General features: G+C 42.3%; 1 protein-coding gene across 1 annotated transcript; it reads left to right on the forward strand.

Moving 5' to 3' along the window:
* Window positions 1–24,083, forward strand: LOC144727938 (scavenger receptor cysteine-rich domain-containing protein DMBT1-like). The gene is made up of 24 exons (XM_078607075.1): window positions 1–49; window positions 874–888; window positions 2,535–2,552; window positions 3,433–3,450; window positions 4,840–4,857; window positions 5,737–5,754; window positions 6,983–7,012; window positions 7,690–7,809; window positions 8,591–8,605; window positions 9,547–9,564; window positions 10,081–10,098; window positions 10,823–10,942; window positions 11,566–11,577; window positions 11,878–11,904; window positions 12,625–12,936; window positions 13,080–13,100; window positions 13,330–13,356; window positions 16,846–17,033; window positions 17,510–17,643; window positions 18,495–18,621; window positions 18,768–18,877; window positions 19,360–19,456; window positions 22,198–22,381; window positions 23,534–24,083. Exons 15-24 carry the CDS (start codon window positions 12,723–12,725, stop codon window positions 23,695–23,697), a joined length of 1,266 nt encoding a protein of 421 aa, XP_078463201.1. The 5' UTR covers window positions 1–49; window positions 874–888; window positions 2,535–2,552; window positions 3,433–3,450; window positions 4,840–4,857; window positions 5,737–5,754; window positions 6,983–7,012; window positions 7,690–7,809; window positions 8,591–8,605; window positions 9,547–9,564; window positions 10,081–10,098; window positions 10,823–10,942; window positions 11,566–11,577; window positions 11,878–11,904; window positions 12,625–12,722; the 3' UTR covers window positions 23,698–24,083.
* Window positions 24,084–24,873: the final 790 nt, after the last annotated feature.

Raw genomic sequence — 24,873 nt, forward strand, 5'->3', positions numbered from 1 at the left:
TTTATTTGTCTCTTCCAAACGCCTTTATCGTCGTCAACAAAAGCACAAGGTGAGACATTGCACACATTTCTGTTGGTAAGGACATATCTTTCACAGTGATGCCGACCTGTGGATTTGTATGAACTAGTCTACGCATTCGTCTTAAGAGCACGGAAGATGAAATGATAGTGATGTTCTGTTTTGGTTTTCCTCTGCACAATCATTTACTTCATATAAAAGGGAAATCAAAGAGGAGGAAGGATTCAATGTGATAATCATAGTTGTTTTAGCACGATGTCATTAGGCCCATAATCCCTAGTGCCCTGTCCTAATTAGCGTAGAGGTATTATCCACCTTCACATCGTGATTGCCGCAATGCTTAGAGGATCTCATTGCAGAGCAAATCAGACCATTTTGTCACCATAAAACTCTGCTGTAAGAAATTCACAACGACGAGTTCTGCAGTGTTTTACTTCCTTGCATTAGCTTTGTTCTGAGGGTCACAACATTGATGAAGAGCAGTAGTGGAATTGTCTGTGCAATTATGAGCGATGTCAAGATGTACTGTATTAATACTTTACCAACATACATGCATACCTTTGTGTTACAGCATGAGGCAATCGATATGGGTATTGTAGACACCCATTACCGATTGCCTAGCTTTATAAACCCGAACACGAAGGCTCTCTGTATCAGAATCAGAATCTTCATTTATCCTGAAGAAAACCGATGAGATATGAAGCTCTGTTTATGTTTGCCAAATAAAATGTGTAGTTGTGCAAAGTATACATTTGTAATATATATATTTATAAAGAATATCCCGTAAAGTAGACTTCATTGATAACTGCGTTTTTTTTACATTTTACATGTTTTTATCACCATTATCTTCAAAAGCGACAACTATTTCAGGTGAGACCTCCACACACAAAATGCAGGTTAAATGGACATTTAGAAAATGATTCTGGCTCCGTGCAACGGGATGATTGATGCTTGCTAAAACAAAGCAGAGACGACTTCTGAACTTACTTATGTACAGAACAGGTACACGTTCAACCATTTACAAACTCGGGGTTCATTTATCTACTTAAAGGGCACAGGTTGAGTATCCAAGGTGGAAATAAGGGATAGTCTAACCGTAAAAATAACCATAACGTTGTGGTACTAATTACTTTCACATTTCAACAGTTAACCAAACCAAATGTTGAATTTTTGTCGGCAATGCCTAGATGTTTCTGGATTATAGATGTTATAATCCTGGATTAGAGTCCATTCAGCATATCTCTCCGCAGTCATTTCTTTAGATACAAATTGTATTGTGAAGGTGCATCCTAAAAATGGCGTGACAGCACCTTCCAAACCCCTACCCTCACTCACACTCACTTCATTCTGGCAGCTGAGCAATCCACTCTCACGTAAAGGCTCACCAATCTGAGGTCCCTACACTGGCCAGCTTCTGATAGTTGAAGCAGAGTAGTTCCATTAAAAGTTGAGTCATGCATCAGCTTCTCTTGTGGTTTTTATCTTTACTTTCATACTTAAAATGAAGGGGATAGCGGAGAGGAATTATTGCACTTGATTATATTATCAGTTGTTTTGGCACGATGCCATGAGTTAGGCCCGCAATGCCTGGTGCCCTCTCCTACTTAGCTTAGATGTATCATCCATCTTTACATTGTGATTGCCGCAATGTTTAGAGGATCCCGTTGCAGAACTGATAAAACCATTTAAATCACCGTAATACTCCGCTGTAATAAATGCATAAAGATTATTTCTGCTGTACATTACTTCCTTGCATAAGCTCTGTTCTTAGGGTCACAACATTGAATTAGGAGCAGTAGTGGACTTCGTGTAAAACTAAGGGTATGCCCATTGAATGTTAAGATGGTGCCAGTCATAAATGCCTGTAATCCTACTTTACCAATACCTTGATGTTATTAGGCAATCTACGTGGGTATTGAAAACACCCATGCCGATTGGCAAGCTCAGGGGTGGGTATCTTGAGGCTCCGGAGCCACGTGTGGCTCTTTGGGTTCCCTCTTGCGACTCTGGCTGCCCCCTTGCAGACAGATTGTTTTGTTAATTAAGTCTTAAACATAATTTAGCGAAATATAATTGAATACATTTGGCAGGGAATGAGTCACAATGGAATGTCTTGGTGCCAACAATATACAGCCAAACTGTATTGTTAAAAGGTAAAAAATACTAAATAGACGCAGTTGATATCCATCACCTGTTTTGTTTGTCAGAATTTGTAATTTTATGTATATCTGCTGTGTTTGTGTATAAGTATCTCTGCGTGTGATGTGGATCTCAAACAATTTTGGTGAAAGACAAAAAACATAACATGGCTCTTCTTTGAAAGGTTGCTGACCACTGCCATAGCTTGATAAACCCGAACTCAATTATCTCCACGCATGTTTGGCAAGTGAAATGTGTAGTTGTGTACGAGGCATACATTAAAAATATTAGAAAATTACGAAGAATATCCCACGAAGCAAACTTCATTGATAACTGCGTATTTTTACGTTCATTTTACATGTTTTCATCACCATCAGAAGTGTTGACTAATCCAGGTGAGACCTTCCACACATGATACAGATTGAATGGACATTTAGAAGCAGGGATTGTTATGGGCGCAATAGTCGGAGAAAACTGATGGAGAACTAATACAAGTATTTAATGACTGTAAACACTCCGCTGGAAGAAATTCCTAATCATGATTTCTGCAATTCTTTACTTCCTTGCATAAGCTCTGTTCTTAGGGTAACAACATTGATAAGGAGCAGTAGTGTACTTCGCAGCTGTTAAGATAGTTGCAGTCATTTTAATGCCTGTATTCATACTTTACCAATGCCTTGATGTTATTAGGTAATCAACACGGGTATTGAAAACAACCATGCCGATTGCCTAGCTCAGGGGTGGGCAGCCTGCGGCTCTTTGGTTTCCCCCATGCGGCTCTTTGGCTGCTCCCTTGCAGGCAGATTTTTTAAGTGTAATATTGAACGTAATTTAACGTAAAGATTATTCATTAAATTTGGCAGGGAATGGGTCACTACGGAATGTCTTGGTGCCAACAAAATGTACAGTCAAACTGTATTGTTAAAGAATAACTTAAGGAAGAAAAAAAAAGACGCAGTTTATTCCATCACCTATTCAAGTCAGAACTTGTAATCTGCTAAATACTTGCTGTGTTTGTGTACAAGCATCTCTACGTGACATGCAGCTCTCAAACTATTTTGGTTAAACACAAAAACCAAGGTTGCCGACCCCTGCCCTAGCGTCATAAACCCTAACACAATTAGCTCCGCGCATGTTTGGCAAATGAAATGTGTAGTTGTGTACAAGGGATACATTTGAATTATTAGGTATTTATGGAGCATATCCCACAAAGCAGACTTCATTGATAACTGTATATTTGTATTTGTTCATTTTACATGTTTTCATCACCATCAGAAGTGTCGACTACTCCAGGTGAGACCTTCCACACACGATGCAGGTTGAATGGACATTTGGAAGCAAGGATTGTTATGGGCGCCATACTCGGAGAAACCTGATGGAGAACTAATAAAACCATTAAATGACCGTAACATTTCGCTGTAAGAAATTAATAACGATGCGTTATGCAGTGCTTTATTTTCTTGCATAAGTACTCTCTGGTTCTTTCGGTAAAGTCATGTAGTTAGAAAAATTGATAAAAAGAAAACACGTTTCGGTCGCAACACAAGCGGCCGTCTTCAGGTGAGAACAAAGACGGTCGCTTGTGTTGCGACCGAAACGTCGTGTTTTCTTTGATTATTTTTTCTACCTACGTGACTTTACCGAAAGAACCAGAGAGTATGGATTCCTGCAGTCGCGAAAGCTTCAAATCAAGATTCCTTGCATAAGCTATGTTCTTAGGATAACAACATTGAAGAGGAGCAGTCAGGGCTGGATTGAGATGTTGTAGGCCCCTGGGCTACAGATACTGTGAGGCCCCCAGTAATATTTTTAAACGGGAAAACAAAAGTTGAATAGAAATATAATTATTTTTACAAAGCTAACAAAACATAATATTCAGCATTCACAAGTGAAACAACTTTTCACTTCATCTCTGGAGGCCGCAACAGCTGACGGAGGCCCCTGGGCTGCAGCCCCTCAAGCCTCGTGCTGTAATCCGGCCCTGGGAGCGGTAGTGGACTTCGTGTAAATTGAAGGGTATTCCCATTGAATGTTAAGATGGTGCCAATCATATAATGCATGTTTTCATACTCTACCAATACCTTCATGTTTTTAGGCAATCAACATGGTTATTGAAAACACTCATGCCGATTGCCTCGCCCAGGGGTGGGCAGCCTGCGGCTCTTTGGCTTCCCACTTGTGGCTCTTTGGCTGCCCCTTGCAGGCAGATTTTTCTAAATAAAATCTTAAACGTAATTTAACGTAAAGATAAAGGATTAAATATGGCAGGAAATGGGTCACTATGGAATGGCTTAGTGCTAACAAAATGTACAGTCAAACTGTATTGTTAAATAATAACTTAAGGGGGAAAACATTTACGCAGTTTAAGTCAGAATTTGTCATCTGCTATATACTTGCTGTATTTGTGTACAAGTATCTCTGCGTGTAATGCGGCTCTCAAACTATTTTAGTGAAAGACAAAACCCCAAAACGGCTCTTCTTTGAAAGGTTGCCGACCCCTGCCATAGCTTCATAAACCCGAACACAATTAGCTCTGTGCATGTTTGGCAAGTGAAATGTGTAATTGTGCACAAGGCATACATGTGCAATATTAGGGAATTATGAAGAATATCCCATGAAGCAGAATTAATTGATAACTGTATGTTTTTAATTGTTCATTTTACATGTTTTCGTCACCATCAGAAGTATCGACGACTCCAGGTGAGACCTTCCACACACGATGCAGGTTGAATGGACATTTGGAAGCAAGGATTGTTATGGGCGCCATACTCGGAGAAACCTGATGGAGAACTAATAAAACCATTAAATGACATTAAGACGCCGCTGTAATAAATTTCTAATGATGATTTCTGCAGTGCTTTATTTTCTTGCATAAGCTATGTTCTTAGGGTAACAACATTGATAAGGAGCAGTAGTGTACTTCGCGGCTGTTAAGATGGTAACAGTCATTTTAATGCCTGTATTCATACTTTACCAATGCCTTGATGTTATTAGGTAATCAACACGGGTATTGAAAACAACCATGCCGATTGCCGAGCTCAGGGGTGGGCAGCCTGCGGCTCTTTGGCTTCCCCCATGCGGCTCTTTGGCTTCCCCCTTGCAGGCAGATTTTTAAAATGTAATATTGAACGTTATTTAACGTAAAGATAATTTATTAAATTTGGCAGTGAATGGGTCACTACGGAATGTCTTGGTGCCAACAAAATGTACAGTCAAACTGTATTGTTAAAGAATAACTTAAGGAAGAAAACAAAAGACGCAGTTTATTCCATCACCTATTCAAGTCAGAACTTGTAATCTGCTAAATACTTGCTGTGTTTGTGTACACGTATCTCTACGTGTCATGTGGCTCTCAAACTATTTTGGTTAAACACAAAAACCAAGGTTGCCGACCCCTGCCCTAGCGTCATAAACCCTAACACAATTCGCTCCGTGCATGTTTGGCAAATGAAATGTGTAGTTGTGTAAAAGGGATACATTTGAATTATTAGGTAATTATGGAGAATTTTCCACAAAGCAATCTTCATTCATAACTGTTTATTTGTATTTGTTCATTTTACATGTTTTCATCACCATTAGAAGTGTCGACTATTCTAGGTGAGATATTACACACACGATGCAGGTTGAATGGACATTTGGAAGCAGGGCTTGTTATGGGCGCCATACTCGGAGAAACCTGGTGGAGAACTGATAAAACCATTTAATGACCGTAACACTCCGCTGCAAGAAATTCATAATGATTTCTGAAGTGCTTTACTTCCTCGCATCAGCTGTGTTTTTAGGGTCACAACATTAAAGATGAGCAGTTGTGGACTTGTCTGTATAAATCTAAGGGTATGCCCATTGGATGTTAAGGTGGTGCCAATTATGTATATGCCTGTATTCATACTTTACCAAAGCATGATGTTGTTAGGCAATCAGCATGGGTATTAAAAACACCCATGCCCATTAGCTAGCTCAGGGGCGGGCAAGCAGCGGCTCTGGAATTGCATGCGGCTCTTTGGCTGTCCCCTAGCAGGTAGTTTTTGTTATTAAATCTTCAACATAATTTCACGTGAAGATAATTTATTACATTTGGCAGGGAACAGGTCACTATGTAGACGTTTTTATTTGTTTTTATTACCATCATCTTCGAACGTGACTATAGCTGAGACCTTGCACACACGAGGCATGTGAAAGAGACATTTTGAAGGTGATTCTGGCTCAGTGCAACGGGATGATTTATGCTCGTTCGAAAAAGCAGGAGCGACCTCTGGACTTCATTCTGTACAGGAAAGCTACACATTACGTTCAACCATTTACAAATTCAGTATCCAAGGTGGAAGTCAGGGATAGTCTATCCATTAAAATATATATCAGGTGGTGGCGCTACTGATTACTTTGATATTTCAACAGTTATCCAAACCAAATTTGGAGTCTTCGTAGGCACTGCCTACATATGTCTGGTGTATAGAAGTTGGTAGGGATGTGGTTGGAGAGCTTAACAAATAATGAAGAGTTCAAACCCTGGGTTGGAATCCATTCAGCACATATCTCCTAAGTCAATACGCTGAAAAACATGTGTTTGCGTAGAGTATCTCGTGCAGTCATAGTCAGTGATATGAATCCCATGGGGATGGAGAGTGTCTACCACCGACTTTGGGCCTCCATTGGAGGTACAACAGGGAGACACGTTTACATCTATAATAAATCATCTTGTAGAGTTTTCTAAGTGCAAAGTGTTTGCTTTTGTAAATCTGATAAATGGTAAAGTATGCATGTCATTGAATGCTAATGTGTTTATGTCTTTTCAATGTCTTCTGCCATTATCATCCGACTTCTGTAGATACCGTAGATACTGCGTCTACTGCTTACTGTGAGTCCTTGCACATTGCAGAAAACATGAAAATACAAATGTGGATGTGATACTTGTCGAGCTTTGTGGCTTCATGAGCCTTTGTAGTCGGGGTGCCCTGTAAAATGCATCCTCTATCGGACAGGGATCTTTTATCACACGCATCTGCCATGATACTTTAATATTCAGAGATTTCCCTTTCCTTCGATAAAAAGTGGATCCCATAAATGCTGTGACTGCACCTTCCATCCCCCTATCCTCACTCACTTCCTGCTGGCAGCTGAGCAATCCACTCTCACGCAAAGGCTCACCAATCTTAGGTCCCGACACTGGCCAGCTTCGGATAATCGGTGGAAAGTAGTTGCATTAAAAGTTGAAGCATGTATGAACTTCCGTTGTGCTTTTCATATGTACTGTTATTTACTTCATATGAAGGGGATAGCAGAGAGGAGGAAAGATCGAATGTTATATTAGTTGTTATGGCACGATACCATGACTTAGGCCCGTAATACCTGGTGCCCTGTCTCACTTAGCTTAGATGTCTCATCTACCTTCATATTGTGATTGCCACAATGCTTAGAGGATCTTTATGCAGAACTATGAACACCACTGTATGACCGTCACACTCCGTTATGACATTAAACCAGTGAGACAAAACATCGGGTAGTGTGACACCATGTGTGCTCGTTTCTGTACAGCGGCGTGCCACTCGAACCCGTGTCTCAATGGCGGCACCTGCGTCGATTATTGGCACTCCCCCGGATACTACTATTGCCATTGTGACTGGAACTTCTCCGGCCACAACTGTGAATATTATGGTGAGGAAAATAACTTTTCTTCTGTTTGTTTAATACCAAACCTTAAATGTGCTCACGTAATTGTAAGCACTGCTGATGAGCTCGGAATACTTGCCACTAATGGCTGTTGGTGTGTAATTGTTTATTTCACTTGTTTTGACCTTAATCAACTAAAAGTGCATACGACGACCACAGGTAAGACCTTCCACGCATGATACAAGTCAAAGGGACGTTTAGAAGGTGATGCTGGGTCCGTGCAAGAGAATTCTTGATGCTTTCTAGAAGAAGCAGAGACAATGCGAGGATTTACAGGTTACTTCCACGGTCCTATTGTAATGGGCGTCGTAATGGGAGAGCCCTGCTGCAGAACTAATCAAACGACGTAACGACCGTAACACTCCGCTGTAAGACATGCATAACGATAATTTCTGTAATGCTTTACTTCCTTGCATCAGTTATGTTCTGAGGTTTCACAAAATTAAAGAGAAGTGGATTTATAAGTGTAAATCTAAAGTAAAAGCTATTGGATGTTAAGTTGGTGCCAGTACATTGCTGTATTCATACTTTACCAATACCTTTGTTATTAGGTAATCGGCATGGGTGTCTTCAATACCCATGCCGATTGCCTAGCGTCATAAACCCAAACACTAAGGCTCTGTGTATGTTTACCAGGTCAAATGTGTAATGCACAAGGCATACATATGTAATCTATGAAGGATATCCCACGAAGCAGACTTCATTAATAACTGCGTATGTTTTATTTGTATATTTTACATGTTTTCATCACCATTATCTTCAAAAGTGCCAACTATTCCAGGTGAGACCTATACACACGATGCAGGTTAAATGGACATTGAGAAAGTGATTCTGGCTCAGTGCAAGGGAATGATTGATGCTGGCATTTACAAGCACATTTCTTACATTGACAAGCTAATCTCTCACAATATAATGGCCACCCCCACAGCTTCATTTTTCAAGATTTACCCGATCTTATTACACAGACACGATTTCAACTGAGAAGATGGGTACAAACTAAGCAATCATTGGAAGGACGTTATTAACCAGGTTAGGTCATAACTGGCTGTGATGTTCTCTCCCTACCTACCTATGTTAGCAGTTATTTTCAACTTTCTAAGTTGCATTCACTAACACATCCACCGTTAGCTGTCTAGTAAATGACGGCTTGACATCCTTTTCTACCTCCATGTGGCGATGCTCTTGCCGAGCTCTCTCCGAGCTTACATTTACATGCAAATCTCTAACACTGACATGCTAATCCCTCACAATACAATGGCAACCCCCACAGCTTCGTTTGTCAAGTATTACCCCATCTCACATTTACATGCAAATTTCATCTCTAGCCCCACCCACTGACCCTTGGGCTACACCCATCCTAAACCTTTATAACTCCTTACCTTAGCAGTGCTCCCACCATGTATTTTCAGCAGCTCTCCCGCGATATTTCTCACCTAATGACGATTGCTTGTGTTGCGATCGAAACATCGTGATATTGTTATTATTATTGTTATTATTATTTATTTTTATTATTTGATCTATCTACGTGACTTTACCGAAAGACCCAAGAATATGAAACCCTAACACAATTAGCTCCGCATGTTTGGCAAGTGAAATATGTAGTTGTGTACAAGGTATACATTTGTAATATTAGGTAATTATGAAGAATATCCCACGAAGCAGACTTCATTGACAAATGCGTATTTTTTATTTGTTAATTTTACATGTTTTCATCACCATCAGAAGTGTCGACTACTCCAGGTGAGACATTCCACACACGATGCAAGTTGAATGAACATTTGGAAGCAGGGCTTGTTATGGGCGCCATACTCGAACAAACCTGATGGAGAACTAATAAAACCAGTTTGTGACCGTAAAACTTCGCTGTAAGAAAGATATAACGATGAGTTCTGCAGTGATTTAGTTATTTTTATCAGCAATGTTTTGAGGGTCACAACAATGAAGAGGAGCACAAGTAGATTTGTCCGTGTAAATCTTAAGGGTCATGGGTAATGGATGTTAAGATGTTACTCGTCACAGAAGACCCATATTAAAATGTATCTGTTTTTTTTCTATTACTGGAAAATGCTTATGCTGCTAATTGCCTGGTTTATTAAAAGCTGACACTACGGCTCTATTTTGCAAAGTAAAATGTGTAGTTGTGCATAAAACTGCATTTGTAATATTAGGTAATAATACCAATCCTATTGATGAAACGTCATAACTACATATTTTGTGTTTGAATGTTTTACATATTTTCATCACCATCCTCTGCAGCCATTACTACTACTACATGTGAGACTTTGCACACTTTACTCATTCATGAGGAACCTTAAGAAAGTGATGACGGCTCAGCTCGTCTTCACCTGAAGACGATTTCTTGTGTTGCGATCGAAACATCGTGATCTATTATTTTCTATTTACGTGACTTGACCGAAATACCCAAAAAGTATGAATTCCTGCAGTCACGAAAGCTTTAAATCAACGTTTTATATATTTTAGCCAATGCTAACAAAATTAGCATTTCACACTGGACTAAAACCATTGTACAGATGCCATTGATCATCATGTATTTGGGCCCTAGTCACCTCTTGATTAATCACGGGTCATTTTGTGCAAAATCTGGGGAAAAACCTGCATGTCCTTTTGACCATTAAAGGAGTAAATCCAGACTTGTTCTCACATACATACATACATTCATTCATTTGTTTTGGTTGTTGCAAAATATATCGACAGATTTGGCTACAAGAGTTTCCAATGCAGGACTTTCCTGAAAAAGAGACCCAACAACACTTTTTTACTTTAATCAATTAAATGAGAATAAGAATGTATTTCATCACTGTAAAACATTTAAAAGAGGTGATCATCGTCCCACACTTGTTTGAGCATGGAGGTACTTCGACTCAACTAGATGTGAGAACTTGAATTTGGGATTACCCCATTATATATTATGATTTTGTGAGCCAATGCTAACAAGGTGGGGGTGTTTAAAAAAATGTGATGTCTGTGCTGGATGCAGCTGGCCAGTGTGCGTCCGACCAGTTCCAATGTGCAAACGGATACGAGTGCATTTGGGGAAGCTGGTATTGCGACGTCATCGTTGACTGTAGTGATGGTTCGGACGAATACAACTGCCATGGTGCGTCCCACTCCCCATGAGCACTCCCTTGAGCACGTAGCACTCTTCCTTTATAGAGGCAAAATTGTGCCCACGCTCACTCCTCGCAGTTAGGCACTGGTTGAATTTTCTGCACGACCGATGTGCACTGATACGATTTCTGTGTTTTCATCAGGTTGACATTGCGTTAGGCCTACTTCCACATTATGCAGTGCAGACTTTTCAGCACGCATGAGCAGACCTAGCACTCTTAATTTCATGCAAAACTGCCGCCTCAAGGGCTCCCTATATATTGTGTTGAGTGTCACACTCATTGTATCTTATCGACTACCTTTATCTCTGCGCATGCGTGTTCACTTCATTGCGTGGTTTGAACTGTAACGTTAGCATCACTCGTTAAATACTAACCAAGGAAAAACGCATATTCGAAAGTCACAATTATCTAACCTTCAAACTCATCTTGGGTAGCTCAGGATATCAGACTATTTACAATGGTGTTTAAGGTTAACATGCACTTTTAGTTCTAAACATGTTTTGAAACTAAACGTGAATGAAACTTGTTTTGCGCAGGCGGTTATTGGTTGTGTATTCACCGCGTGCATGTACCTCTCTCTTCCACATGTCTTCTATGCCACGCGGAGCAGGTTCAACACCTGGTAAGATATGGTTTTATTCACCAATACTATGGCAGTGCTCGTGGTAGTAGTTGTCGAAATAATAATACGCACATTTATTTGTCCAGTGCCAAATTTCACAATGTCTCAAGACAGAGGAGGGCTGTGGCGATTGCTCCAAACAAATTGTACATAAAGAAAACGAGCCAAAAAAAGTAATTGATTCTCAGATCATTTTGCAAAACCTGAATTGTGACAATTCACCCAATTGCGGGAAACAAGTAAATCAACACATGGCAAGTGCTTATGCAAATGATTGTGATTTTTGTTTTTATTTTACAGGATACACATCCACATCAAGCTACCAAAGTAAGACTCATTACTGACTCGTAGCACTTTATGGATGTTCTAGAAAGAGGTATTATCTCTATGATTGCAGTTCCATCATCATCAGTCAAATCTGACAACTCATTAGCAACGATGGAGTCGAACACATTTACACAACGGTCCTTTTCCTTTATCCAGTATTACTTATTCGTCCATTCTCAATCATCTTCTAGAATGGTTATTACCACTGCACCTACCCACCCCTGGCTCAAGTGAATAATGGGCAAATCTTAACTCTCTGTCGGCAACCTTCAGGCGGAGATGTCAGCTTGCAAAGATTACCGCTATGTCTTCGACAAGATCGACTCAGCCAGAATGGGCATTAATGTAAAATATAAAGATAATACAAACAAACAAAGCATTTCCACTTCTCATTCACGTAAATGTAAGGTACAGTAAGGTAACTAAGGACGCACATTATAAATAACAATATCATTAGAAGAAAACACGCTAAAATGAAATGACAATGAGTGAGAATGGATTGCTGGGGATGGGTGTTTTAAAAATAGTAGATACAGTAGGATGGATTAATGAACAAAACCACAAAACACACAGCCAATGTGACTTCAGATGGCTCTGTGGTTCAGAGGTCAAGTCTGCCGGGGTCGGATCCACGTTTGAGCCGGCAAGTGAACAGCCCGGGTCCCCAATAACTTTGGTCCTTCCCTTAATTGAGACAACTCCGTCTGGTGTGCCCACCAGATGTTCCAGTCCGGCTGGTCGCGGGTGGCTGGTGTGAGGGCCGCGTGGAGGTGTTCTACGGAGGCTCGTGGGGCACTGTGTGCGACGACAACTGGGACATGCACGACGCAGAGGTCGTGTGTCGCCAGCTGGGCTGTGGCCATGCTGTGTCCGCCCTGCGAGAAGCACACTATGGGCAGGGCAGCGGCCCGATCTGGCTGGATGGAATTAGTTGCTCTGGCTACGAATCTGAGCTCTCCCACTGCAGACACCATGGATGGGGTAGTCATGACTGTAGACATTCAGAAGACTCTTCCGTCGTATGCTCGCACGGTAATTTGTATTCATTTACTGTCGCCAAATATCGCAGTGCAATAATTTTCCGTGCGATTTGCCCTTCGGACACCCAGTCGATAATACTGTAAATGTACTTTTTGTCTTTCAAATGTGTTCATCATCATCGTCAATTGGAGCAGCTGCCTCTGCATCTACCACAGGTAAAAAATCTCCCACATCCTGACCGTGGTTTGTTATTTCGCCAAGCACCTCCACTGTGAACACTTCAGCCATTTCGGTGTTGTTTTGTACTGGTCACAAAAACTATAGTCTTTGATTCATGCAAAGTTTGTCATATCCATAACTGGTAACATTCATTTTCATAATCAAATGTTTTCCCATGAATGTAAATGTCATACATTAATGTTCATAACTTTGTTTATCTCCTAGTTAACTATTGGTCTACAACACCATCATGTAAGTTTATGTACAGCATATATAGCATACATTGCACACATACTGCTTTAACATGTATAAAATACAAATATCCCTCATATATCTTGATTTGAAGCTTTCGTTACTGTAGGAATCCATACTCTTTGGTTCTTTCGATAAAGTCACGTAGGTAGAAATAAAATAAAACAAATCACGACGTTTCGATCGTAACCTCTTGCTACGGCAGCTCTCTCGCCTACTTCAGCATTTTTTCTTGCTGTGGTTGCTCCACCTGGTGAAGATTGCTTGTGTTGCAATCAAAACGTCGTGATTTGTTTATTTGTATTTCTACCTACGCAACTTTACCGAAAGAACCAAAAAGTATCCCTCATATAGCCTAAACAGAATGTTGGGTAAGTGCTGTTAGTGAGCATCAATGAAGGTTGGCACGGCACACGTGGGGATGGGTGGCCAGCACCACGCGCAGCTGCCTTTGTCTCCCAAGTGGCGATGTTTACACACTGCACCAGGTACTCATTTGAGGTTGAGTCGACCTAGGGGAGGCTCAGTTTAGATGATCGCTCTCACTGGCATTGGTAGCCGTGACTGGGAATTAAAATTGAGTCACTGAGTTCATAGCACAGCATGCTAAAAATATATAGAGACACACATACATTTCGATTTAAAGCTTTCGTGACTGCAGGGATTCATCTCTTGGTTTTTTCGGTAAAGTCACGTAGAAGGGAAGTAATAAAATAATAAAAATAAAACATAATAATATAATTCTCACGACGTTTCGGCTACAATGCAAGCAGCCGTCTTCAGGTGAAGAATGAGACACTGCCAAGCTAGGAGCTTATATATAAGCTGAGTTGGAGGTGGAAGAAGAGCGCCTTAACAAAAGAATGTGCATATCAAGAGGAATTTAGCATATTCATGGTAAATGCGTAGGAGGTGGGCGGGGCGGTTTAAAAGTCATATTATGCCCATGCATTATGCAGGATCAGCAGCACCAAAGGGAGGGGGCAGGGGGTAGCATTAACAAAGGGAGGGAATGTTAATAGTATGTAGAAGCAATGAAACATGTGAATGGGAGAATGGTGGCAGGAGACCCGCAGCGGAGCAAATAATGCATTCCCTGTGGAGAACACAAGATACACAGTTAATGCCAGTGAGTGGACTGCGGTCTGAAAGTCACCGTAAACGTGAACAACAATCAGTTAAGATCCGAAATGGTTTATTACGTCCTTCCAATGATTGCTGAGCCAGAATCCATCTTCTCGGTTGAAATTGTCTCTGTGTTTGTATATGTGGATTGCCTCATGAACGAATCTCTCATGGTAGCCAGATGCAGAAAACCTCTGTCTTGGAGAAGTCAATGTCATGTGAGCCCACTGAATTGTAACAGTGATCTGCCACGGCTAAGGTGTTTGTCCTACCGTGTTTCAGGTCTGCTTTATGTTCACGGATGCGGTCCGAGACATGTCGTTTGGTTTCTCCAATGTAACTGCTACCACAGAGGCAACTTAGTTTGTAGACGCCAGGGTACTGTATGTCTGGAACCACGTCTTTTACAGACGGGACCAGATCACGGATTTTATGTACTGTGTTGAATCGGACCTGAATCTTGTGTTTAATCAGGATTTTGGAGATCTTTTTTGTGACCCCAGCAATGTAGGGTAAGGTGATGGTTTTGAAAGGCTCCTCAACAGGATCCTTCTTCCTTAATTTTTGGAGCTTTCGTGACTTCAGGAATTATTCTTTGTTTTTTTCGGTAAAGTCACGTATAAAGAAAAAATAATAAATCATTTAATTTAATCTATTATTTAATTTAATTTATTATTTTATCTTTATACGTGACTTTACCGAAAAAACCAAAGAATAAAGGATCCTTCTTGATGGTTGGAGTGATGGCTTTTCGGATTGTGTAGTCGGAGTAACCATTAGCCTTAAGAGCTTGGCGTACGTGTTTGAGTTCACTGGCAATGTGTTCCTGGTCGGAGATGCATTGGGCTCTATGGTATAGAGTCTTGATGAGGGAGTTCTTCTGGGATGGATGGTGGTGGGAATCCGGTTTTAGGTAGGCATCTGTATGGGTGGCTTTCCTGTAGACAGAATGGCTCATTGAACCATCAGGTCTCCTTTTAATTAGGACATCCAAAAAGGGTAGCTTGCCATCTTTTTCGACTTCCATAGTGAATCTGATGGCTGGGTGTATGGAATTGATGTGGTCGAGAAATTGGTCTAGAGCAGGCCGGCCATGTGGCCAGATGACAAAAGTGTCATCTACGTACCTCTTCCATAAGGTCGGGTGTAGAGTGGCAGTCTGGATGGCGTCAGTCTCAAATTTCTCCATGAAAATGTTGGCTACAACCGGAGATAGGGGGGAGCCCAATCATTGGAAGGACGTAAAAAACCATTTCGGATCTTAACTGATTGTTGTTCACGTTTACGGTGACTTTCAGACCGCAGTCCACTCACTGGCATTAACTGTGTATCTTGTGTTCTCCACAGGGAATGCATTATTTGCTCCGCTGCGGGTCTCCTGCCACCGTTCTCCCATTCACATGTTTCATTGCTTCTACATGCTATAATCATTCCCTCCCTTTGTTAATGCGACCCCCTGCCCCCTCCCTTTGGTGCTGCTGATCCTGCATAATGCATGGGCATAATATGACTTTGAAACCTCCCCGCCCACCTCCTACGCATTTCCCATGAATATGCTCCTCTTGATATGCATATTCTTTTGTTAAGGCGCTCTTCTTCCACCTCCAACTCAGCTTATATATAAGCTCCTAGCTTGGCAGTGTCTCATTCTTCACCTGAAGACGGCTGCTTGCGTTGTAGCTGAAACGTCGTGAGAATTATTTGAATATATTATTTTTATTTTCATTATTTTATTACTTCCCTTCTACGTGACTTTACCGAAAAAAACAAGAGATGAGACACACATAATTACATATAAAGCATATACTCATTAAGGTGTACTTTTGTGTGCATATGCAAATGTAAACCTTATAGCCGTGTGTGGTTAAAGGCTGAAAGTACTTAAAGATTTTTACTACGCCGTAATGGCAATTTGGAGGGGTGGTGTGAGCAGAACAACATATGTGTAACCGTTTTAAATGTGACTTGAAGATGATAACCCAGAGAGACATGCACATATTCTAAAGGGAACGTGCACAGGATTGCACAGGGACTAGGAGAGATTTCTTGAGCCCAATGTGATGTAGAGAGCACCACCACACGGCAGACATTTTGGGCCAAATAAACCCATCGGAGACCATGACTGGGGTCGGATACTGAACATCTGTGAAAGAGCGCTTTATAGCTCATTGGATTCCTCAAGGATAAATATTGCGATACCGATGACCCACTCGCGTTGTTCACCATGCAAATAGGCATCGAACCCATGTCACGGGATTGTAATGCTTTGCCCGCTCCCCATTAACGCTGTGCCCCTAGGATGACGAGCACACTGACTCGCTTGTACACGAACCAACAATAAACGTTACACATGCGCGTTCACAGACAATCTGTCAAAGCAGTTCCACTGCGATTCGCATTCCATGGAGCTGCTCATTCCCCTGAGTGAGATCTCATCACACGGGCTATCCGTGTACGACATCCACCTTCAGGACCCATCGTGCCACGCCATAGTGTATGGCCAATACGCCCGGCTCCTAGCACCGCTCAACGGCTGCGGCTCAAGGACAGAGGTAAGAGCAGGGCAATAGAGCAAGAGCCTGGGGCTAGAAAGTTCACGAGCTACGGCTTAACTGTTAATCAGTGGCGGTGCATCGTGGTTAGAAAGTGTTTTGTTACATTATCAACAGTGTTGAGGCAGGGAAATGCAGGAGTTGATATTGGTTTCTGTACACTAAACCACGCAAATTCAATTACCTTCCTTATCCAGGATCCCAACTTTATATGCTAAATCACTCAATGTAAACTCGGAAAAAGTGAGATGAAACGTTTACAACAGCAAACAGCTCAATAAAATACGTTTAATAGACATTGCTAGCGATTCATATCAACTGGATTTCTAGGCACAAGTAATAATATAATTGGTGGTAGCTACCGTGTTCTGGCACAAACATATGTTTACCGACATATATTAATCTGTCGCCATCACTATTAACTCCGATTAAATATGTTTTTAACCCAGGCTAGCTTTTTTCATTTTTTTTTACAGACGAATGGCGACACTATCATTTACATCAACACGGCATACGGCTACGTGGCTCCAAATGGCGCGAAGCGGCTGCGGGTCCCCATGCTCTGCTACATGGGATCGAGTGGCCGTGTTCAGGCTAGCTTCACCCCCAGGTAGGTACAGCACTGGTTGCCCGCTCAAAGGCGTTCAAGCCAGTCTCGTGGGTTCAATGAATCTCTCTTGAGATCAAAGCTCTCCCCTGCCTCGCAACTCACTCGCATGCACATTTACTGCACAATTGTCCTCGAGATTCTCCTAGGCCTCACACCTGTTTTCTGTCCCTGTCCTTAGCTTTCACCACACTGCTGACAACCCCTATGGTACCAACATTCCATCAACATCTGTTTCCTCTATAACTCCGGTGTCAATGTCCTATCATTGGGTAGTAATATTGGTCGCGAAAGCCTACGTGTTAAACATTGGGTAGTAGTTTCTGATTTTACTATGCTGTCTCATGTCTAGAACTACACCCCACATCGTCTTCATTGCCACTTTTCTCCCACGGTTTTGTCAAAAAAATGTTGTTCTAGGTTTTCTGGCATCAAAAGTAAGCAAATAGTTATTATTGTACAGGTGAATACAATACAAATATCAACATCAAGCAGCCAGAAGGAAAAAAATATACCACCTGCCATGACCAAACACGCCACATTACTGCTATTGTTTTTATAGAAGTGGAAAACATTCGAAATATATACAAATAACAATATCCAAGACACAACCTTTCTTAATCATAAACTATTAAATCCTGGACCGAGGCAAAAGTGATACTCTGAGAAAGTCAAACGTTATGGAGGAGCAGGCCCCATGATGAGAATGTGAAATTAGCTCAGGGCCACCACCAGAGACAATTGCCTGTTCAGCCAGCTGGGCATGACTTTTTTTATTTAAATAAACATTCCACGGATTTCCTATAATGTATTAATTATCTGCGGATTTCTATGGATGCTCCTTCTTACTTCAGGGTACAGGACATGGTGAGCACGGGCTCCTACGAGCTACTGGTGCGCTTCTACACAAACCAATTCTTCCACCAGCCCGTCTACTCCTACCCATACGACGTGGAGCTGGGAAACCCGCTCTACGCTGAGGTGAGGAAAGGAGAAGGGCTGAGGTTGAGAACTGGCAGTGGAGGAGGGGGGGCATCACTGACCGGAGGGAAGAGGCGGCAGCAGTGGGTAGAGGGACGTTAGCGTGATTCCACTAACGACGATGAACGGCGTTGTTTCTCTGGCAGGTGACGTTGACCTCTGTGGCCTGGGACCTGCAGCTCTTCCTGGAGACGTGCAAGGTATCGCCCTACCCGGGGGCACCGGACAGCGCCTCCTTTTTCCTGCTTCAGAACGGGTGCGTGTCGATAAGGATTTATCGTGCAGTTGACTTCTAATAGAATTTGGTGTGCTATTTATAATTTTTGTTGAGCTGCTTTCGCCAACATAATCAGTTCCTGATTACTTGACGTTTTAGAAATTATTTTCTCGTATAATTCATAATTGGGTTTGCTTTTGGTTATATTGTCGAGTTATAATGCAATTTTTTTTATTAAACATACCCCCCACCACCCGACAAATCCAATCAAATCAAATTATCACGTGGGTAAATTGATTTGATTGGCTTTGTCGGGTGGTTGAGGGTGTATAGTAAAAAAAATTGCATACCTCCAGGATCTAACCCAAAAGAAACAAATTCTGATTCATAAAATTGGTCTTGAAAACCTCCATGTAAAATTAACATTGTTTGGTAATTTAAAAGTAATATAAGGGAGGGTTACACTACCATAAATACAGTATAAAAAATTTGAGATTACTTTTCATCGGTGGGCAATGCAGGTGCCATGTGGACCCCACATACACCACCTACTACAGTGGCTCCAACAGCAAGCAGCGCATCAGCTTCGTCAGTGTCGAGTTCTTCGTCGACTCGCAGGTGCCATGTGCCAAGCAGCCATTTTGTTTTTGCCCTTTGTTGAAAGGCGTCCCTGCAAATTGCACCACGTGGCCTCACTTGTATGACTGCATATTATAGATATAATAAAATAAGAGGCAATATATTATGATTTAAAATAATAATGAAGAGTTGATTTGAAAACACCCAAAGAGGACCAATCGTTAAATTCGCTGTACATTTTTGGTTAAACATTAAAATTAGGCGATGATTATAAATGTGCCTATCTGGCGAGGGCTGGTCCTTGCCGTAAACAAAGTTGAGTGGCATATTCTTAGGTTTTTTCGGTAAAGTCACGTAGGTAAAAAATTAATAAAAGTAAAGTAAAACATAAAAATCACGACGTTTCGGAGGCAACACAAGTCTCCGTCATCAGGTGGGACCGTTACAGCCAGATTTGCTGCATCAAGTGAGGCAATGATTCAAGATGTAATCCCTTAAAAGCAAGTTGCGGGGGGAGGAGAGGAGGGGGGGGAGCTCATCAGAATGTGGTAGCCAATGAATGGAACGTATCGGGAGGGAGGGGGGCGGGGCTCAAAGACGGCACGAAGTGCCACGTAGAACGCATCGGGAGGGGAGCGGGGCCAAAAGGATGGACGACGCGGCACACGAGAGTCGGCGGCGTGGACGTGGTTGTGCGCAAGCAACTACTGCTGCACACGCCGACGCATTGGACAGAGATGGGGAGGGGAGGCCAAAAGAGAGTGTGGGGTGCAAGTGTACGTGGACATGTGTGTGTACAAACACCTGTTGATACACATGATAGAAAAGAACGAAAATGCCCATGTTTATACCAGTGCTGGCTGAACAATGAAGAGAGAGTACTGTTCGGCGGCGTGGACGTGGTTGTGCGCAAGCAACTACTGCTGGCTGTGACGGTCCCACCTGATGACGGAGACTTGTGTTGCCTCCGAAACGTCGTGATTTTTATTTTACTTTTATTAATTTTAATGTTTTACCTACGTGACTTTACCGAAAAAACCTAAGAATATGAATCCTTGCAGTCACGAAAGCTTCAAATCTAGAATTAAAAGTTGAGTGGCCCAACTCAAATGAGGATCAGGATGACTCATCTCTGTTTCTGTCTCAGAGTCAGACGTGAACATCCCATATTTATACAGATAAATAATTATCAAGGTTGCTTTTTCCTTCACGTATAATTGTAGCATTCTGTCAATATTCATTCATATTTGAAAGTGATGGTGTTAATGGTGATGACAATATTTGAGAGCTCTATGAATGTCTGATTGAAAGATGAAGTAGTTGTCCCTGGCAGGTTTACCTGGGGTGATGGTGATGAAGTAGCACACTTTAAAGCACCCGGGCCAAGTGTGTTTTCGATTTAATTGGTTTTATAAATAAAATAAATCTGAACGTTATATAAATATAAAATCTTACACACAACACACATCTAGCACACACAAACAACATTCAATAAACCCTAAAAAATAAACATCAATCGGAACATATATTACAAAAAATACACTTCATTGTACTGTATTACAAATGTCACTCTCAAAAGTAACTGTGCGGCCTACTGAAATCCCTTCTGCCCTGGAGACAACTCTGTATCATTGACCATTTTACACCCACAACGTCAAGTGTATTCCCCCAATAAAGCTTTAGTTGTGCTCAGTAACAACCTTCCACGCCACACAATCTTTATAAAAGCGAACTTCCTCACCCGAGTGACAAATCATGTAATCTTTTAATGGAGGACAACACACTCTGGCCCAAGGGGCATTCTCAACATAGCCAGATGTTATACTGGCGGCTGCTCAAGTCTATGCTGTGTGGTGCACCCTACTGACCCAATGTGCTCTGCTCACTTTTCAGAGCTCGGGCAGTCAGTCAGTCATTCAACCAGGGGGCTAGATCAGAATGAGCCACTACATATATTAGCACTGTTTGTTCATTCTGGTGGTTCTCAATGACCTGCGAGATCCACCAGAAGGCTTGGACCAACACATACTACTGGTGTAATATATTGGCATGAAGTACAAGCTCTAAGTTATATGTTTGTAATGTATGTCCCTTTAGTCAGGGATTTTTATTTGTCATGAACATATAGGCTACGAATGTGTTATATTGTTATCTGTATATTATGGGAGTGGGTATTTTGTATACCCCCGACAACGATGATATCTTTCGATTTAAAGCTTTCGTGACTGCAGGGATTCATCTTCTTGGTTCTTTCGGTAAAATCACGTAGAAGGGAAGTAATAAAATATTAAAACATTATAAAATAATTCTCACGACGTTTCGGCCACAACGCAAGCAGCCGTCCTCAGGTGAAAACCAGGTCTGTCGAGGCGACAGCGTCTGAATGCTGTCGCCTCGACAGACCTGGTTTTCACCTGAGGACGGCTGCTTGCGTTGTGGCCGAAACGTCGTGAGAATTATTTTATTATGTTTTATTATTTTTATTATTTTATTACTTCCCTTCTACGTGACTTTACCGAAAGAACCAAGAAAACGATGATATCGTTCATGCAAGGTGTGCCTGCAGTGATGACAATGATGGAGGCGATGATGTGCTTCCCTGGCAGGTGTACCTCGAGTGATGATGATATGGTTTCTGGCAGGTGTGCCTTGAGTGATGATGTGATCCGTGGCAGGTGTGCCTGGAGTGATGACGATGATGGTTATGACGATGATGTGATCCGTGGCAGGTGTGCCTGGAGTGATGACGATGATAGTGATAACGATGATGTCCCTTGCAGGTGTACCTGGAGTGCTCAGTGCGCGTGTGCAACGTCTCGGACTGGGGCTCGCGGTGCCGTCGAGGCTGCATGCGGGGAGGGCGGGTGGCGCGAGACCTCGGAACGGTGCACGGAGATGCACGTCATGCCGAGCACTCCGTCGACCTGTCCCAGGGCCCCATCAGACTGCGCAAGACTCGTGAAGGTCAGACCCCTGGTTTCGCTGTTGCCAAAATCTCTCCAGTCCGCCAATGCATGTCCATTGAATGCTGGCAGTAGTATGAGCAGGACGTGACGTGACGTACCGGGCAATGGTGGCGCATGTCTGTAATGCAGCATTCTGGAGGTGAGGGTTAGTGAATCATACAAAGTTGTGAAACACTCTGTGGGGGTCGAGGTTGCTATTGCCTTGTTCGCCAGGAGATGGAGGTACATCAACTGGATTAAGTTCTGTTACCATCTGTGGGGTAGTGTAACCCTCCCTTCTACTTGTGGGTTTTCTCCGGGTGCTCCGGTTCCCTTACTCATGTATAATCACTCATTAATGGAATTGGCAATATAGGGCCAGACCTTGGGCAATTGTTGGTGCTGGATCTGACTGCCATCCCATGTGTCTGTGGTTTCTCTCTGAAGGTAACACCTTTGACTCAAGGGAAAAAGTATCACGTTACAAATTTGTGACTTTTAGTTTGAAATAAAATGGTAGAAAACTGTTGTTTGCAGGTGTCCGCTTGCACAAATTAAGATGCATAGGTTGATTGTTATTTAAAACTCAACTGGTACTGGGCCGTTATGTGAATGATAACTATTTATGGCTCTGCCTTATTCAACACCTGGCTTGCCAGTGGAGGTACATTCCTGTAATTACAATTTTGGAGGAGGCGTTTGTGGCCCTTGCAGAAATCACTCTGTGCGTGAGCCTTACACACCTGGAGCGCTGCAAGGTGGCCATGATGTGGCAGCAGAGCAAGTTCGTTTTACACTTGTGTGTGATTCCTCCCCGTATGCATGGGTCTGTCCAGGGTTTTCCAATTCCCACCCAATTGCAAAACGTTCTTGCAACACCGGCTGAGCATCCCAAAGCTGAGAATAGTCTATGTGGATAAAGGGGATTTATTTATATATATACACATCGATACATATAATTTCTTCATTTAAAATGAAGACCACTTTTCAGACAATAATCATTTCATAAAACGTTGGGGAACGTGTGAGATTGTCGTAATGAAATTACTTGTTTTGTTTGTGCTGCTGCCGTCTCTGCTGCTGTTTTTGTTGCTGCTGAACTTATTGGTAATGGTGCTGTTGCTTCTGATTTTGGTATCGGTGCTGCTGTGGACCCCCCTCCCACCCACAGCCTCTCTGGAGAAGCAGGGCAGCGATGGGTTGCCCGGCTGGACAGGCATGGTGTACGCCCTGGCTGCCACCATGGCCGTCGGTGCCGTCTGTGTGGCCACAGTGAAAATTTACCGCCACCGCGCTGCCAGGATCCAATACCAACCGCTCAGCACTTCATATTAATTTACAACTTACCAGGCTGAATGTTGCTTTTTAACTAATGCAAGCAACATGTAAAAGTAATTTTCATAAATGTTTTGTCAAGGGTTTCCAGTAAATACACAAAATCGTGCAGCAAGATGCACAAAACAGGAATTCAGAGTTGAAAATTGTAGCAAGTATTGACGACGTTTTACACTTCAAATACATGAGCATAACAAAGTGGCGTCTACAGAGCTAAATAAGTGAGGGCATTAATATACACTTGCCAAATGTTCCTTTAAAATTCATTGGCACAAATGTGGTGTTATGTCATCTCAAATACCAATACATGTCACTCGAATCCAGTTCTCAAATAAGTCCAGTAAACTACTTGTTTGGATCTCCAGGATAACCTATATATATATACAGTAAGCCACTACATCTAACTAAAATATTTGTTTTGGTGCAAAATAATGTCATTGGGAAAATACTGAGGTGTAGAGATAAAATATAACAAATGTTCTTCTTAGGTTTTTTCGGTAAAGTCACGTAGAAAGTGAAATAAAATAAAAACAAAAATCACGACGTTTCGGAGGCAACACAAGTCTCCGTCATCAGGTGGGACCGTCACAGCCAGATTAGCTGTATCAAGTGAGGCAATGATTCAAGATGTAATCCCTTAAAAGCGAGTTGAGGGGGGAGGGAGAGGGAGGGGGGAGCTCATCAGACTATGGTAGCCAATGAAAGGAACGTATCGGGAGGGAGGGGGGGCGAGGCCAAAAGGGTGGGCGATGGACGTGGAAGCGCTTGTGCGCAAGCGGCCAATTACTGCACACGCCAACACAATGGAGCGATTGTGCGCAAGCGGCCAGCCACTGCACCCGCCAACACAATGGGCAGAGAGGGGGAGGGGAGGTCTAATACACATGATAGACAAAAGAACGAAAATGATGATGGGTACAAACTTAGGGGGAGCTCATCAGACTATGGTAGCCAATGAATGGAACGTATCGGGAGGGAGGGGGGGCGGGGGGGGGGCGAGGCCAAAAGGGTGGGCGACGGACGTGGAAGCGCTTGTGCGCAAGCGGCCAATTACTGCACACGCCAACACAATGGAGAGATAAGATGGACCATCTTATCTGACAGGCACTATTTTACTGTACTTTACCGAGTGTTAACATCCCCAGTTATTTTAACAGTACTCTCTTCATTGTTCAG

Source organism: Lampetra planeri, chromosome 27 (genome assembly GCF_965212315.1).
Source record: "Lampetra planeri chromosome 27, kcLamPlan1.2.h2, whole genome shotgun sequence".
NCBI lineage: Eukaryota > Metazoa > Chordata > Hyperoartia > Petromyzontiformes > Petromyzontidae > Lampetra > Lampetra planeri.

Coding starts and splice junctions, on each gene's coding strand:
- LOC144727938 (XM_078607075.1), top strand. CDS start 12,723: ATGCACGACGCAGAGGTCGTGTGTCGCCAGCTGGGCTGTGGCCATGCT. Junction 13,357..16,845: donor TTGGTCTACAACACCATCAT/GTAAGTTTATGT, acceptor GCGCGTTCACAG/ACAATCTGTCAAAGCAGTTC. Junction 17,644..18,494: donor CAGGCTAGCTTCACCCCCAG/GTAGGTACAGCA, acceptor TTCTTACTTCAG/GGTACAGGACATGGTGAGCA.